Here is a 19620-nt window from a genome sequence, read left to right on the forward strand (position 1 = left end):
TCATGTTTTTACTGTCTTGCATTTGAGATAGGAGTAAATTATACAAGCAGTGTTTACGTTAAAGGATTAGTTCACTTCAGAATTCAAATTTCCTGATAATTTTCTCACCCCCATGTCATCCAAGATGTTCGTCTTTCTTTCTGCAGTTGAAAAGAAATTAAGGTTTTTGAGGAAAACATTTCAGGATTTTTCTCCATATAGTGGACTTCAACGGGTTGAAGGTCCAAATGTCAGTTTCAGTGCAGCTTCAAAGGGCTCTACACGATCCCAGACGAGGAGTAAGGGTCTTATCTAGCGAAACGATCTGACATTTTCTAAAAGAAAACAAAAATGTATATACTTTTTAACCACAAATTCTCGTCTTGCACTGCTCTGCGATCCGCCAGAAAGGTCACGCGTGACATAAGCGGAAGTACCGATCCAGTGTCTACAAAGCGAACGTGCAAAGATTAAGCCGAACGCCCTTTAACAACGCTTAAAACAACAATTTCAGGCGATTTTGAAGATTTTACGCCACGCGTGACCTTTCTAACGTGATTACGTAATGCGTGGCGCATCGCAGAGCTAGTGCAAGAAGGGCACTTGTGGTTAAAAAGTATATACATTTAAAAAACTTTTTAGAAAATGACATTGTTTCACTAGATAACACCCTTATTCCTAGTCTGGGATCATGTAGAGTGCTTTGAAGCTGCACTGAAACTGCAATTTGGACCTTCAACCCGTTGTACCCCGGTGAAGTCCACTATATGGAGAAAAATCCTGGAATTTTTTCCTCAAAAACCTGTTTTTTGTCTGAAGAAAGAAAGACATGAACATCTTGGATGACATGGGGGTGAGTAAATTATCAAGAAATTTAATTCAGAAGTGAACTAATCCTTTAACATGTCTATACAGGAGCAGCAGCAGCAGCAGCAAGTGGTTTAAATAGTTAATGTGAGAATACAGTGTCAAAGCATCGCAGATTTAGGAAGAGTTAAAATGAATTAGACATTCTTTGCTTGAAATATCCAACGATACTTCAATATTTGTAAGGGCATTCTTTTTGATTTCTACGCTGAGTGTGTGCGGGCTGATTTCCGATGCATGCCAATGTCAGAACCACGCTTCATCATTTCAGGTCAGCAGCGTAGCAGATTTATTCCGCCAAGACCAAATACAATTCAAATGCATTACCATGCTAAAACACTTCAGAGAGATGTCATGATATATATATATATATATATATATATATATATATATATATATATATATATATATATTTTATATATATATATATATATTATATATGTGTGTGTGTGTGTGTGTGTGTGTGTGTGTCAAGTTCTGTGAGTAAAATAAACAAATAGCAAATGGTGATTCTTTTTCAGTGTGTCTGGAGAGGGTTCTATGCATACAAGACCAACGCCCACAGTCAGGATTTTCACTAAATATTAACAGATTAAATTTTAGTTTGTTTTTCACCAAACCCCATACTGTTTGCCCTCAGAACACTTTGAATATATGCTAGGAGTCACATGGGATTATTTTTTATCATAAACGCTTGAAGAAGGTCGCTGTTCACTGCAGGACTTTTTTTAATTTCTACTTTTTTGGTCTGAAAAAGAAAAAAGGGCATAAAGCATTAGAACAACAGGGTGAGTAAATAATGACTCAATTTTTTCATTTTCATCTCTTTAAGCAAGGCAAATACACAATTCTAAAGGGCAATTCACACAGAATGCAAATTCTCAAAGCAACAAGCTATTAAATGGAAACAAAGGACCCTTCTGCATTGAATGTGAACATTTGCTTGGTGATTAACCACTAATTTGTATTTAAAAGAATGAAGCATGGTTCACCTTTGTTCGTGTTTGTTCACTTTTTTCTAAGCTTGATGTGAATAGTTTTAAGGTGAAAATGTGTCGGTCATTTGTAACACTTTGTCTTAGAGTGAATGAGATTAACACTAAGCAGAGTCAAACAATCTAAACCCCATAGAGGCCATTAAGCAAACAGATGGGAGGAAATGACATTATATTTACACTTGCCTCTGTCTGCCAAATGGCAATGTTCCATCCTTTCCCCCCAAACACTCATTTAACACCCATGTGAACTAAGAGGCATTTGAAAATGTTCTTCACCTTTAGAGGTGTAGGACAAGCGTCACAACCAATTAAATGTGTGTTGACATAGCTGGACAAAGGCAATTTCACATTTAGGCAGCTTTTTCACTAAAGCCTTTGGTAAAGATCCATTTAAAGACCATTTAAACAGAGTTCAATTGATTCTAGTGAAACCTGTCTGCAAAACAGTTCACATGGATCACTGTAAAACCACTATAAATGCAATAAATATCTGTGAACGCACATTTAATATTAATGCCAAGCTGCTATGTTGTTGCATTTGTACTATAAATGGGTTATGGCTGGATAAATGGGGCCAGTGCCCCAGGGCCGATGACTGCCAGGGGCCGTGAGAAGAGGGCTCTAAAGTGACCAGACAGCCAAAGAAAAAGTACTATGCAAGTAAAACTGATAATGATAGACAAAATGATAATGTTATTTATCCAAGGCACTTCCTCAGCATGAATGTGGCTTCTGAACACATTTGTACAGTATGTTGTTAGTGATGCAATTAGATTACTCACAAAATCCATGTATGGGGCAATAAGAGAAGGGTTAGTGCCTTGGAACCTCATGAGACTACAATCTGTCCTTGATAGTATCATTCTATCGTTCGCTAGTGCAATGGAATAGAACAGAATGCAGAGGTCACGTTTTTAACATGCCTTTTAAAAGACGCCTGCATGTTTGCAAAGACTAGCATTTAGAAAGCAATTAAAATGCATTGCAGACAGAATACAAGAATGCATCCATGTGAAAATGGAGTGTTACTGTAGATTAGTGATATGGAAATAAAATTATATGCTGAATTCTAAAGTCATTAGTGTCTACTTAATGCTTTGGTCTGTCATAATCTCAGCAAATATAAATATATGAGATTAAATTGGTTAATATGAGCAATCATTATTACTTAAACGGGTAAGTCTCTGCTGGAAAAATGGCATTTTCAATAAACTTGGCTGCTTATGCAGTAGAAAGGTGTTTTTTTTTTTGTTTTTTGTTTTTTTAATTGTTAAAATCTGACTAGAGAAAAGGGGATGTTGTCTTCTCTTTTGCTAAATAGGTAGGAAATCTTCAACACCCATAATGCAATGGGTATGTTGCCGTCCAAAGCCACTCCCATTCTGCTCCTACTGGATAGGCTTGACCATTGGATACATTGATTGAGTAGGAAATACTTCTTAGCAAACTTTTAGTCACAATGGTGTTGACTTGTATCGACCGGTGGCTAATGGCAGCAAAGAATTGTAAACATGAAGAGAACACCACTGTCTGAAATCTGAAAAAACCTGTGTTTGTAGTTTCCATTTTAAACTAGATAACTATGTGTTTTTGGCCAAATGGAGGGGAAAGAACTGAATGAAACTGCCATTACGTCAGTTAATTAGGAAGAAGAGGAAAGGGGGGGCACCTTCTTCCCAACCCTCCAAAGCCAAATGCTGTTGTGTACTGGTAAGAAGACTGTTGCCATTGTATTTTTACTATGATGTTGTTGGTAGTGATAAACGTACTCATACAGTAACTGTTTTGTTAATAACCCTCTGTTGATCTGACCGTCCGTGGGTGGGGATACAAAAACACAAAGTATAATCTGTGATTTTCAGGAAAGCCCTGAATCTGTCGCATTTTGTGTCATCCGGTGGATTTTTGCTTCCAAATAAAAAGGAATTTCTCGGTCCAGATAACATAGAAAAAGAGTAAATTATGTTCATTTACATATACTACAGACATTGTAACAATACAAAGCGGGTTGAAATTCGGAGAACTTAAACTTTGATTTTTTTTTTTTTTTTTACCGAACAGAGCACAAACTAATACACGGCACACAACACACTACTTTCTGCTGTTAGGCATATGTTGTTTTGAGTGTGCTGGACAGTTACTGTGAGAATGCTGGCATAATACACTGGTGAAATGTTTTATCACACTAGGCATAAAGCTTATGCCACCCTTCTCTCTCTCACACACACATTCTCTTCAATAGTTTTTTTTTTCTTCCATAATTCCACTCAAGTCTAATCCCACTTCTCTTGCCCCAAATAAGACAAGAAAGGCACTCAGAGTAAATTAGCCCTTAATTTGATCCTTTTTCAATAATCTCTCAGGGGTTCAAGGATTGTGTGTGTCTCACTCACACATAAACACATGCACCTACATACATTTACTTTAAACACACACTCTCTGATATCTCTAAGCACTTTATTCATTTGTGTCCTCCTGGGTGTTGTGTTTTTAATGAGTTGTGCCAGAAAAGAGCAGTGAGCTCAATATAACCCGTAACACAAGCACCATCAGTCACAACAGCCAATCATCAGCGTGAGTGTGAGAGACAGAAAAGACAAGGGTTTTCCCAGGGTATCTATGTCATTGATTATGCATTGAGCCCTGTTCTCTAAAAACACCATGTAAAATGGAAAAGAACCAGAGTGAGAGCAAGTAAAAAGAGTTCTGAGATGCCTTCAACATGAGCTCCACCCAGCTCTTCTTACTGCCTATGTGGACAAGGAACAGATCAACCTTACAACAAAACTTTACTTTGGTCTTTATATTAGATCTTTATATAAAGTAGTTCATCATTTATATTCAGTAAGTACTAAAAAATTAGGAGTCTGGCTTTAGAGTCTCTTCATTTAATTGTGATGAGTGTGAGTTTATGCAGATTAGTGAGCAGCTTAATGAACATCAGTTAAGAAAATAGTTCCATCCAAAAACTATTAACACACCACCATATGATTCAAAACCATGTTTTTCTTAAGTGGAATGCAAAAACGGGTATTTTGAAGAATGTTCATGCTGCAGTTTTCTACAAAACAAATTCAGATATTTTTAAGCATTATGAGATAGTGTTTGTTTTACTTAATTATGCCCCTTTTTACAAGATGTAATATAAGTCTCTGGTGTCCCCAGAATGTGAAGTTTCAGATCAAAATACCCCACAGATCATTTATTATAGCTTGTCAAATTTGCCCCTATTAGGGTGTGAGCAAAAACACACAGTTTTTGTGTGTGTCCCTTTAAATGCAAATGAGCTGCTGCTTCTGGCCCACTTTCTAAAAGAGGGCGGGGCTTTAACAGCTCACGCTTTGGTTGCTCAACAACAACAAAGCTGGAGAATCTCACGCAGCCAAAACTGTGTTCAGCCTTATATTGTTCAAACCGGAGTCGGGCACTGATGGAGAGACTCAGGAAGAAGTTACAACTTATAGAATTAAACTGGACGTTTCTGAATGGTTAGTGGATAAATGTATGTAGTTGCTGTGGAGTTGATTCAACTCATCGACTAGCATGTGCTGTCATGGTAATCTTTTGTGCAAATCCAGCATTGAATTGACCCTCGTTTGTGAAGCAGCCCGGTGTAAAATGACATCACATTAGTAATGTTAGTCTAAGCTGTTGTGTGGGTCAGTGATAAGTAACACAGATACATTTCTGTCAAACACAACTTCTGTTTGTGCTAGCATAAAGGTATAGAGCTTATGGAGGCTAAGGGAAAGCACACGGAAAGTGGAGCTGCCTGAACCGGAGAAACACATTGCATTATTTAAAAATATTGACATTTTCTTCATCTGCAGCTTTGCCTCGCTTGTGAATGGCGGCGGCGTGGGTGGAAATGTGCAGATTAAGGGGCGGTAATATTATAATAAGATCCCCTTCCTATGTCACTAGGGGAGTGAAATCTGAACGGCTCATCTTTTCACATTCTTGCAGAGAAAAGCTTACCTAAACAAAGTTACACAGTTGTCTGTTTTCACGTTTTCTGGGTTGGTTGATGCACCAGGGACCCGATTATAGCATGTAAACATGTAAAAAGTCTGATTTTCATGATATGTCCCCTTTAATGACTTAAGTCTATTTATATAGCGCTTTATACAATACAGATTGTTTCAAAGCAGCTTTACAATGATTACAGGAAAATTATTCAATGAACCAAACAGAGTTTATTTCATCTGTACAGCAGCTCTAAAAAGAAAATGGTGTCATTGTTCAGCTGAAATCAGTTCAGTGTTGATTCAGTTCCATTGCAAAGACCATCAATTATTAAATTAGTTCATTTCATCTATAAAGCAGGTCTGCAGAAAACAGTGATTAATGAAAAGTATTATAAAGTGTTATTGATGCTGATCTATTATTTAGTGGAAAAAATCATTAGGCCCTTCACTGTAGCTCTCAAATCTCAATTGCACTCACACATATTCAAACTTGGTCATCTGTTTCATGGAGGAGAGAAAGTCATATGGAATTGAAGTTGATATAAAGGCAAGTAAATGATGACAATAAATGGGATGGAACTATTCCATATAACCTTACTATGTAGTTAGACATTTTCAGAAACTGGACTATCATTTATATGCATTAAGGACTGATATACTAGCTGTCTGATTTGCAATATCATCATTTGATTATCATCAGCCTGTGTTAGTTTGTTACAGACAGGACCAGTTTCCAGAACACAGATTAAGCTCAGTCCACAGAGTCTGATTCAGAACTAAACCACACTGTGACTAAACCTAATCCTGTTCGCAAAGACGAGCAAGTCTTACCCCAATAAAATCCTCTATAGTGTAAGAATATAATGCAGGATCAAAACTTTCACACACTCCTGCATGAGCTCATATTAATTTAGTAAAATCACACACTAAAGAATTAAATCACACATAGTGGGATCCAAAAATCTGAGACTGAAAATCTGGGATTTAAAAATAAAACTTAAGTAAATAAATTAATTTCAAATAAATTGTTAAACAAAGAAAAGTCATTACCCTTGCGTCCCTGTTTACACCTGGTATTAACGTCTGGAGTGATACAATCACAAGTGGTCAAGGAGAGTCAGGTTTTACACCTGGTCATTACATCATGTGCATCAAATGAATCTCTTGTGACCACCTGTGATCAGATTTCGAGGGAAGAGACTCCGATTTCATTCACCTTGTTTTCGAACTTTTCCTAATTTTTTCCTAATGTCAGTGTGCAAATCTTGATAATTATTAAAATTACAAAAAGTCTTTTTAAGGAATATTATGAATTATTAACTGGGTTTTTGGGAAGTCAATAGGCCTGTCGCAATTATCGTCTGATCACGGTTATTTGATTTAATCTCAATTATTTGACATATAACACAATAATTGTGAAGTTTAAATTTCAATCACTTTTTGCCATTCAAATATGAGAAATTTAAGTCCCCGATATACTCAGCACCATTCTTTTTAGTTTTTTGTTTAGGGGTAAAAAGAAGCTTGAAATACCTTTGCAGCGATATACTGTTAGGGAACATCCCGACACCGCACACACTGCTGAGAGAGGCATTTAGATGAAACTGTAAATATGTACTGCACGCTTTTCTCTCAATAACAAAATAAACACACAACAAAAGTGACAGCGGTGAGAAAACAGCAGTTAAAGGGTTAGTTCACACAAAAATAAAAATTTCTGTCATTAATTCCTCACCCTCATGTCTTTCCAAACCTGTAAGACTTTAGAACACAAATGAAGATATTTTTGATGAAATCTGAGAGATTTCTGTCCCTCCATTGACACAACTGACACTTTGACACTTCAAAAAGTTCATAAAGAGATTGTAAAACTAATCCATATGAATTGAGTGGTTTAGTCCAAATTTTCTGAAGAGACTCGATCGCTTTATATGATGAACAGACTTAGTTTTATTTTTAAACAGCGAACATAATCAGAAGCTCAACCAAACCTGCTTGACACGAGAACAAACCTCATTGGTTCTTATGGAAGCTCAAACGTGCTGCGTAACACACGAGAATTACCCTTATTGGTTCTCACACGTCAAGCGAACATGATGCTTGAGCTTCCGTTTACCACAACTTATGTGTGACTTGATGAATGTTTATATGTAAATATAAACATGAACCTTAATTTGTCTGTTCAGAATCATGGAAGAACTGATCTCTATTTAAAAAAAAAAAAAAAAAAAAAAAAAAAAAAATACGATTCTCAATTTATCCAGAATCATGCAGCTGTAGATTATGTTAAACTACTTTTTAAGTTTTCTGAATTTCATAAACGCTCATATTCTCTGTCTTCATTAGTTTACGATTTGTTTGATATGAACTATTATACAAAAAAGAAGACAGTATATGAAAAAGTATTAGCGTATTAGCCGTGTGGTTGATGTCAAATGTCACTAGCTAAGCAGAAATACATAATGTTTCGCTTGGTCCCCTCAAAGTTGCGTTGGATTTTCTCCTTAACTGGAGAGGTCCATCTATCATTGTTTTCTGTGTACATGGCTTTTTTAAAAATGGTGGGTGCCGGTGTTTTGCATACGTTTGGCCAATCAACATACACTTACATGTATGTTCATATAGTGCTGGTTTAGACCCTGCTCTGAAGTAGAAGCTTATTTAGTTCCCCCAAAAGGAGTTCCCAGAACTTAAATTGTTCCTTGTTCCTGCGGTGCGAACACGGCAAAATCCGGGTACTTCAGCCAATAGTTCTAGGAACTATGAAAAGGTTCCTCCAGTGCGAAAGCCCCTATTAAAACATGCTCATCACAAAAGAGGTGTATTCCAGTCATTGTCTACAATTGAGACTAGAAGCATTTGTAGTGGTCTCAGGCTTTTGGACCCCAATGCCCATCTGTTCTATTTCAATTCAAGTTCTTTCTAGAACATTCTGTTTTGTGAATGTGCCCATGGGTTTGAGTGGTAGGGGTCACCACACTAAGTTAAAAAAGAACATTAAATGACCTACATGAATGAATCACAAAGTAAGAAACAGGTGTATCCTCAAATTAAGCACAAACACATAGGCATTGTTTAAGCAAATTTGCATTCAGTCTGGCTCTATTCTGGTGTGTGATGGTTTGATTTCACAACCCAACAATTATTGATGGATTAAAATCATGTCTGCATTACATCTTTCCCTTTGAATATCAAGTTTCACTCACAAATACAACATTGCAAAGCTAAACTGGGTTGCAAACAGGTATGACGTTAAAGACAATCCTTACAAAAATCATCAAATATGTGTGTGCGTGTCTTTCTCACAAGAAATCCTCTTATCTCTGTCCCACAATACACACACCAACCCCATCCAGTCTAAGTTTTAAGAGTGTATCCTCAAGCTTCCCCTTAGGACAGATCTGTACTGAGAGATAGGCTAATGATAAAAGATGATGAAGACAGAGAGAAATATGGACTATAGCAATATAGCCATATTCCCACAGAAAGCATCTCTAGGGTTCTCTTCCACACTCTTGCACACCCTCCATTCCCTGTGTGGAGCCTGCTGTAGGCTCATTATCATCAGAAGCTGCTCTGGGATTCTTCAGAGATTGCCATCTTTCTCAGCAGTGTGTGCCAGAAGGACAACAAGAGAGCCAGACAGAGAGAACATAAGAGAGAGAATGCACCAAAGAACTGTTTCAAGACATGCCAGGGACCAAACTGCAGCACAGCAGCACAGAAAACAAGAAGAAACCCTGTGTCTTAAAGTTTCTATCTTTTTCTATACTGCTTGCAAATGTATTCTCAACAGTGGTGTGGTATGCACTGGCCACTGGAATGTCCTGTTTCAATTTCAGATCTGGTTCACTGCAAATTGAACTTGATGTGACGTAAATAGGCCTGAAATAAGAAAAGCTCACCCAAAAATGAAAATTCTAATTCATTTACTCATCCTGATGTCATTCCAAACCTGTATGACTTTGTTCCTCAATAAGCAGTTAGAAATTTTGAAGACTGCAATTTCATTGCAATTACAATGAATGGAGGACATTTAAACTTTAAAATAAGGAAGCAGCAGTACCATAAAAGTATAAAAGTGGTCTATGACTCATGCATTATAAGTCTCCTTAAGACATATAATAGCTCTGTGTGAGGAACAGACTGAAATTTACATTGTTATCCAACTGATTATATCCCCTTCCTGTGAGCTGTTAAGATTATATCCATTTCCTGTGAGCTGTTAATTTATTTGCTGAATCATACTATTAAGCTGAGGAACTTGATCCAGATTAGTCTGATTCCTGAATGAATTATTCAGACTGGGTTTATGAACTGAACCAAATGATTCAGTGCAAAAAAACCCAAAAGAACACTCCCTTCACGAATCATACACTACTTTTCTCATTACCTTTCTGAGGAGAATGCCAAGGTCTTCAGTAAATAATGGCCTGGGGCCGGTTGCATAAACCACTTAGACTAGTCTTAAAAGTTAAGACACTAATGTTTTTCTTGAAGAGTGGTCCTAATTTTTTAAAGTCCGTTACATAAAAAGGTAGATTGGTGTAATTTGAATTGGAAAATAACATTGATTACCCCTTGGTTAACTGTAAGCTGTTCAAACTAGTTCTTAAGACACAGTCTTAGTATAGTGTCTAAGTTTATGCAACTGGCCCCTGGTCTTCTGAAGACTTAAAATTTACCACAGAAGTCAAATTAAACATTCAGTGTTGGGGAAAGTTACTTTTAAAAGTAATGCTTTACAATATTGTGTTGCTCCCTAAATCAGTGACTAATTGTGTTACTAAGTTACTTTTTATGGAAAGAAATGTGTTGTGTTCATTTTGATTACTTTTTCCTCACCTGGACTGGGCTTGCTTAAATAACAGAAAACACACAAGTTCTATCTTTGGCAAATGTAAAGGCCTGTTCATACCAAAAATGAAATGAATAAGCCTCAGGCTGAAGGAAATGCAAATTCACATCTGTACAGTAGAGGGCGCAGCTCAAACAAACCTTTCAGCTGTGCTGCCATTTTGGATCACAGAAAACAGGACACAGGGGAAGAAAGTTTGACACTTACTTCAGCAATAAAAATGAAACACAAATGTGATGTTTATCTAAAGTTATTTTTACTTATTAGTATGGTTGAATGGGATCATTGAAGATCAGCAGCAAAGACATTGGTTAAAGCTGCTGTCTATAACTTTTTTTGGTTAAAAATGATCCAAAATCAGTTTTTGAGCAAGTACATAACCAGCCAGTGTTCAAAACTATCTCCTTACCATAGCCCGATTCACAACGGTAAGCTTGTAATAATGTTTTCTAATTCGTGTGGTACTTTCGCGGGAAATTCGAGCATGCAGCCGTTTGTCTTTGCATCTTTGTGTCACGTCTGTTTATATATAAAGAACGAGTCCCAGCTAGTAGGCTATATCACATCATCATTTATAGCCTTTTCTCACAGCAGCTGCAATAATTAAACTTATCATTTGGATGGCGGATTGTATGGTATGACAAATTAACGTTAGAGATTAGACTGTACAGAAATTGAAATCTACAGGTAACGCTAATACACACTAAATACACATAGTCACGCAATGCTGATGCTGTTAAGATTAACAATTTGAGAACAAAGTATAACAATAATAATTTGCACAGTTTGACGTGATCCGAGCTAAGCGATCGTTAGATTTAATCACCACTGGTAGCGCGGTTTATTGTAATGCTTTTTTTCTCTGTTGGTCAGAACAAAAGTGGCAGACATGTTACTTACTTGTTCAGATGACATTTTCCAGTGAAAATTCTTACTTTGATTATACTTCAAGACTACAATCCGTGATTCCGAAGTACAGTATCCACACCGGTGCAGTGACTGACAGCAAACATTAGATTCATCCACGCTGAGGAGTCGTGAGAAGGCACAACCCACGTAAAGATGATAATTCCGCAAACAACTGCATTTGCAGGTTTCAAACAGAGATGGCGACAAAGAGGCGACAAAAACTTACGGACTGCAGCTTTAATGAATATAAATTATATTTTTACCATTTAACATTTAATTATTGCAGGTTTGCATATTATGAGTGTGGATTTCACTGTTTTTATTAATTTCGATGAATACTGAATCTGTTTTTGTGCAAGTGAGATGTTTCATTCATGTATTCATTCATACATTCATGTTCACTTTAGCCTGGAACTACAATAACCATCATGTTTACACATAAGATTTCTCTCAACATGGGGACAGGAGAGCTGTCAGTCAATAAATAGGAAAACAAAATAACTTGCAATACTTATTTAAAAAAATAACCCAGATATTTTGTTGTAAATTTAAAAGTAATACATTACTTTACTCGCTACTTGAAAAAAGTAATCTGATTACATAACTCACATTACTTGTAATGCATTAGCCCCAACACTGCTTGTATTCCATTCATTGTAAATGCACGGACAAGAGATATGCACACCTGCAGTCTTCAAAATGTCTCCTTTTGTGTTGCAAAAACATTGTGGTTAGATTAAAGTGTTAGTTCACCTAACTGAAATATGTTCATTACATAAATAGATTGTGTCTCTTCAGAAAATTTGGACTAAACCACTCAATTCATATGGATTAGTTTTACGATCTCTTCATGAATTTTTTTAAGCATCAAATTGGTAGTTACATAGCTGTCAATGGAGGGACAGAAAGCTCAGATTTCATTGAAAAGTTCTTCATTAAAAAAAAAAAAAACATCTTCAAATGAGGGTGAGTAGCTAAATGACAGAATTTTCATTTTTCGGTGAACTAACCCTTTAAAAGATTTTTTTTTTCTTTTTTTTTTTTTTTTTGGTGAACTATATTCCAATGAACTAATGCCTTATTGAACGTTAGCACATCATGGTGTATTTGGTTTCCAAAACGTCCCCCCCAAAAAAGCATGAAAACAAAGACATTCCTGCCAGCTAGACAACAATGGTGAGGAACACGCCCACCCCATCACAAAGCACACGGGAGTCGCGAAACCTCCCAGATGGTGAGTAATTGCTCATCAACATGAAGATAAACTCGTACAACAGAAGGGTGTAAAGGGATGGCAACACATCTGTCTTTTCCAGATGATTATGGTGGAGCTCGGGTACGAGTAGAAAGACTTGGGCTCATTTATAGTGCGCCCAAGCAGAAGAAAAAAAAGCATATGAACTCCGGCAGCCTAGGTGTCTAAAATAGAGCAACTGAACCAACTAACAATGACCCATTGTTTGATCTAGTCATCTGTGACGTTCACCGCCGTAAATTCCGCACATTTCTCATATCAAATTGCGACAAAATTGTTATTTTCAGAAGTGAAACGCCGATCACCACATAGGCTATTATGGGCTTGTTTTGGACATATCTGGAGTCTGTGGGGCTTTAATATTTTCTCAGCTTCGTTTTTTTTCTGCTATTTTAACCATCTAGCCTATGTGGTTATGTGTTCACGTGCAGACAAACAAAGCAAATGACTACAAAATGCGATGTGTGACGTCAATAAGAATCAAACAATAATTGTTGCTGTCGAAGTTTTTGTTTATTTATTTATTTGTATTTGTTTGTTTGTCAACGGCTCTTCCCCAAACCGTAAAATCAATGTTTACAGCTTGAACACCATCAACAGCAATCGTATAGTTATATTATAGCTGTTTATAATAATGGCTATTAATTAATTATACACAATCCCCATAGCATTTCTCTCCTTCAAAACACTGGTAAGGGCACCGGGCTGCTTACCAGACTTGAGGGTGGAGATGCAGCTCCAGTCGGTCTCGATCTCCCTGCATGACTCCCATAGCGACAGCGCGTAGCCATCCGCCGTCACCCACGCGGGGCTCAGCAGCGCGACAATGTCCAGGCAAAGTGCGAGAAACACGCAGAGAAGAGCGATCAGTTTGAACGGCCGGAACACGTATACTTCATTCACGGACATTTTCTCATAGCAGACTGTCTCGGGTCTCGCTCACTCGCGTTGGGATGGGGAGTACCAAGAGGCAGCAGCGGTGTAGCGCTCGTACTTCGGCAGTGAAAGTTTGTCGGTCTGTAAAGAGTTGAGCTCTGCGTGCCTATGTCACTTTTCCGAGCACTTGAAAAGCTCTGCGCACAGAGCAACGCGCCACCCAACGACCAATAAAGAAAAACACCAAACATCCTGAGGAGATGGATGTGAAGTCAAGGGAAACGTTTATATAGATAAACACCCATATAGGCTATGTATAATGCAAACGATCCTCAAACAATATAGTCTTACAGGTTTCATCATGGAACGTCAGTTAGGGTTAGATGGGGCAAAAAGGCTATATAGTAGTAACTACAGTGGGCTACAATGTTAAAAGTAAAAAAAAAAAAAAAAAAAAAGTTTGTTTCCCCAAATACCAGAACTATAAAACATGTTTTTTTTTTAGCTGTTGGGTAAACAAGAACACAATACTACAATTCAAATGAAAATGTTTAAGCAATATTTGATGCAATTTTTGTGTTGGACTTTTAATTAGTTAGGCACTGCTTTTCACTTGAACTTGGACAGTGATTTTAGTAAATATTTAGTAAATTTAACATATATACAATCAACTTATACAGGTGCATCTCAATAAATTAGAATGTCGTGGAAAAGTTCATTTATTTCAGTAATTCAACTCAAATTGTGGAACTTGTGTATTAAATAAATTCAATGTACACAGACTGAAGTACTTTAAGTCTTTGGTTCTTTTAATTGTGATGATTTTGGCTCACATTTAACAAAAACCCACCAATTAACTATCTAAACAAATTAGAATACTTCATAAGATCAATAAAAAAAAGGACATTTTAAACAGAAATGTCAGGCTTCTGAAAAGTATGTTCATTTCTATGCACTCAATACACTACAATACTCAGTGCGGCGTGGCATGGAGGCAATCAGTCTGTGGCACTGCTCAGGTGTAATGGAAGCCCAGGTTGCTTTGATAGCAGCCTTCAGGTCATCTGCATTGTTGGGCCTGGTGTCTCTCATCTTCCTCTTGACAATACCCCATAGATTCTCTATGGGGTTCAGGTCAGGCGAGTTTGCTGGCCAATCAAGCACAGTAACACCATGGTCATTGAACCAGCCTTTGGTACCTTTGGCAGTGTGGGCAGGTGCCAATCCTGCTGGAATCCTGCTGGTCAGCAGAAGGAAGCATGAAGTGCTCTAAAATTTCCTGGTAGATGGCTGCATTGACTGTGGACTTCAGAAAACACAGTGGACCAACACCAGCAGGTGACATGGCAGCCCAAATCATCACTGACTGTGGAAACTTTACACTGGACTTCAAGCAACATGGTTTCTGTACCTCTCCACTCTTCCTCCAGACTCTGGGACCATGATTTCCAAATGAAATGCAAAATTTACTTTCATCTGAAAAGAGGACTTTGGACCACTGAGCAACAGTCCAGTTCTTTTTCTCCTTAGCCCAGGTAAGACGCTTCTGATGTTGTCTTTGGTTCAGAAGTGGCTTGGTACGTGGAATGTGACAGTTGTAGCCCATTTCCTGAAGACGTCTGTGTGTGGTGGCTCTTGATGCACTGACTCCAGCTTCAGTCCACTCCTTTTGAAGCTCTCCTAAATTCTTAAATCGGCTTCGCCTGACAATCTTCTCAAGTCTGCGGTCATTCCTTTCACTTGTACACATTTTTCTACCACACTTTTTCCTTCCAGTCAACTTTCCATGAATATGCTTTAGCGCAGCAGCTCTTTCAGCAATGACCCTCTGTGGCTTACCCTCATTGTAGAGGGTCTTGATGATCGTCTTCTGGACAACTGTCAAGTCAGCAGATATCCCCATGACTGCTGTTGGGATTACTGACCTAAACCCAGTATTTATACCCTGAGAATGTTAATTTAAAAGAACTTGAAATTAAATATTCTAATAATTTGAGATACTGATTTTTTGATTTTGATGAGCAGCAAGCTGTAATCATCAAAACGAAAACAAAAAAGTCTGGAAATATTTTACTTTATGTCTAATAAATCTAGAATATATTTAAGTTTTACTTTTTGAATTAAATTAAAGAAAAAAAAATTTCATGATATTCTAATTTATTGAGATGCACCTGTGTGTGTGTATATATATATATATATAATTTTTTTTTTTTTTTGGACAGGGGATTTTCAATTACAGACAGTAGATGTTGGGTGTTGGGTGACCTATGATGATGTCAAACATTTTTTTTTTTTTTTTTTGTCCCACAATGCTCCACATTTGCTGAACTTTTTAAGACATTTTCAGAAATGTCAGGTTTAGCCAAGTTGTTACATGTTCTCAGTTTTGTGTAGGCTACCTTGCGTTCTTGTTATTTGGACTTTTATGTTGTATTCTGTCCTGTCTGTTCCTGTTTCCTATGCCACATTTTGTAGTCACTTTTTAGTTTTCTTCTCGATTAGTTCCCTGATTGTGTCCAGGTGTGTCTTGTTAGTCTATTATCCTGTCCCCGGGTTTCTCAGACAAGGCTTAAAGGAATAGTTCACCCAAAAATGAAAATTTGCTGTTAATTTACTCACCCTCAGGCCATCCAAGATGTTGGCTAGGTGATTTTTATTTGGTGGAACAGTAAAGAATATTTTTAGCTGAAACCGTGGTCCTTTGATTCATATAGCCTAAAGGAATTCAATGAGTGTCTTCACTTTGGAATTTAAAAATACAAAACAAAATGAATGCCCGCGATTCCTGACGATACATTAGGTCTTAAGAAGCAAAACGATCAGCCTATACAAGACATGCATGGCCGTCTCGTTGGTGATCTCAGTTCTGTTTTAATGTTCCATGTTTTACTGATGTTTTGAGTTTAGTTTATACTTTTATCTTTGTTAAATATACTCTGCATTTGGATCCTGCTCTCCCTCCTTTCTCTCCCTGCTTTCAACCATGTTACACAAGTTTTATGTTAGAATTTTATGTAATTTGTCATTTACCATTTCAGTTATCAGCAATTGTTTGATATTTTTGTGTTTATGAATTGTTTTGTATTTTTACTGTTTCACCATGTCTCCATGAAATGCAATTTTTTTATGGAATATTGCATTGTTTATTGTAAACTAATTGGTTGCATTATTATTATTATTATTAATGTGCCCTCTACTGGTGTGAGGGATGGGCAATAAACCCTCCTCTCCAGCGACCTGTTACTCACATGAGATCACTTCAATTAACAAAAAACAATGATCCAATCAATCCTCAACTGACAAAACTAATTCTCGCAGAATCCTTCCAGTGCACTGAAATGTTCGCTCCCTAAAAAGTCCCACAGTGCACCATGAAAACCAGGGAGCATTGATGCTCACTATGTTCCCTTACTGGAAATTCTGAAGCACGAAAAATAAATCACGTGAGCCAACTCGCCACACATAATCACACGCAATAGATGTTTTTTAAAATACAACCATTATTTCATTACATTTCAGCATAAACATACATCGTTAGACAAGTAATGGACATAATCTAGCTAACATTTATAATTTATTTACAGCTGAAATTATTAATGTGTATGTAACAAGCAACATATTTATCATAATGTACTTCAAATAACGTAAAAAAATAATGTCAGCTGTTGTTCATAAACACCAGTAGTGATGTTGTACAATAAAAACTTTGTCATGTCACTATCAGTGTCTCAATTTAGTGAGCCTTACTGTCCCACAATGTCCGAATTTGTGTACACGATATACTGATTCATGACCTATAGGAAGCTATAGGGAGTTGATTGAGACTATCACAATTTTAGTTTCATGCTGACTTTCAATGATTCTTGAAAAAAAACAACAACGTTAAATAGCCTTAAATTATAGAAGATGCCTTTTTCTAGTTGACACTGATTTGAATAGAATGTCTTTTAAACATGGAATGCTGCTTGACAAAGCCTTGCCTGGAAGTAAAAAAAAAAAAAAAAGGTTCAAAAAGCTTTGAGTTTGAAGGTTATACAAGCTATATAGACAGCAGATAAGTAGGCAGCAGTAAAAAAGCCTTGTATGTGCGTGATACTTAGAGTTTGAAATCAAAGACATTCTGTCAATATAAGTTTAGGGGAATTTTGATCATCCACTGTGTGAAAAACATAAGCCTGATCAGTCAGAAGAAATAACGCATACAAATTTGGTGGGTAAGTCTAGTAAAGGTTACAGCTTATTTACTCACACTCATGTCGTTCCAGAAATTATTCTGAAGAGCTGTTTTTGTCCGTTCACTGAAAGTCCAAAACAACACTGGACCATTGACTTTCATTGTATGGACCAGAAAATACTTAAACATGAACTAATGATTAGTGAAGGCATAAACTAATTAAGAATGAATAATGAACTAACCTTAACTATGACTGGAATCATGGATTCATGCTTGATTAATGACAGTTATCTTTCTCTTTTGTGACATATATCCAAGTGAAACAGCTTCTCAAACAGGAAAAAAATGTAGGGCAGGACTTGATTTTGTCCATTGGGAATTGGTTGTGGTTTGCTATTGGTCGATTTCATGTGAGTGACAGGTTGCCCCGCCCTCGCACCAGTAAATGCATCATCAGAGGAGAGAAGAGATGAAGCTGTAAGACGGAGGGGAAGATATTTTGTTTAAAGATCAAAATAAAAATTTAAATTAAAATAATGATGTGTATGGAAAAAAAAAAAAAACACATTTACACTAATCGCATCACAAAACTATACATCTTAGCAGTAGCAGCACATAAAACATACATCTAGATATTTATAAGCATATCTTCACATTTTCTTCAAAACACAAATGTGCAATTATTCTTTCCTATATTTATGGGAACCATTCCAAGCAACAGAGCCACAATAAAACACAGTCTTATACCTTTTCCCATAATGCTTGATTACTATATGATCTATATGTTCAGACCAGGACAGTATATTGTTTCACAAGTTTCACACCCAGCAACTTAACATTTGTTACTTGTTCCACTGGAATCCCATCAATAAATAAATTCAAGTCAGCAGCCTTAGTAACATTATTTTTATAACTAAAAATGCTAGATTTAGATTTTCCTAATTTTAAAATTAATTTATTAATTCGAACCCACTGAGTAATTGTTTGCAGCTCATCATTTAAGTTTTTCTGATGCTCAGCTGATGTATGTGCTGCAGAAAACACTGTAGAATCATCTGCATACATAACTATATTAGCATTATCAACAACATATGGTAAATCTTTTATGAAAATAGAATGCAATAAGAAAAGTTAATGCATTAATTACCATTTAAAAGTAAACCAAATCAAATATGCTCCATAAAAGAATAAACAAGAAGTTCTCTGACTTTGAATTAAACATGAATGATTTAATATTGCCATTTAAAATTTTGCCATCTGCAGGTTCATGACATAAATAACTGGATGGTGTATGTTTATTAAAGCAATAAGCCTTGATAAGCTTTGGTTTACAGCGATTTAACAATGCCCCTTAGCTGTTATAAAATCACTGTAAACCATGGCTTCACTGGGCTTATTGCTTTTATAAAATGGTTACTAAATAAACACACAGCAAAAAAAAAAAGAATAATTTGTTGATAAATAATATTTCCACCGAGCAGTTCTTCAGCATGTTAAGCAGAATGGTTGCCAAGCAACACATAACAGACACAGAGGCACAATAATAAAGCAATAAGCCCCAAAAAAGCAGTGGTTTACAGTGAATTTAGAACAGGTAAGGGGAGCTGTTATGTACCACATAGAGTGGATTTCGTAAAACCCCCTTAGCTGTTCTAAATCCACTGTAAACCGCGGCTTCATGCGGCTTATTGTTTTTATAAAATGGTTAGTCCATAAAAATATCTATTTTAATATCT

At 36.6% G+C, this 19620-nt stretch overlaps 1 protein-coding gene across 1 annotated transcript in view; it reads right to left on the bottom strand.

The window, feature by feature from the left end:
• Window positions 1-13905, bottom strand: part of LOC127512797 (transmembrane protein 47-like) — a 32974-nt gene extending 19069 nt beyond the window's left edge. Inside the window, exon 1 of the mRNA XM_051894112.1 lies at window positions 13548-13905. Within this exon, the coding sequence (XP_051750072.1) occupies window positions 13548-13743 (196 nt within the window). The 5' untranslated portion in view covers window positions 13744-13905. The remainder of the gene's footprint in view (window positions 1-13547) is intronic.
• Window positions 13906-19620: the final 5715 nt, after the last annotated feature.

Source organism: Ctenopharyngodon idella, chromosome 5 (genome assembly GCF_019924925.1).
Source record: "Ctenopharyngodon idella isolate HZGC_01 chromosome 5, HZGC01, whole genome shotgun sequence".
NCBI lineage: Eukaryota > Metazoa > Chordata > Actinopteri > Cypriniformes > Xenocyprididae > Ctenopharyngodon > Ctenopharyngodon idella.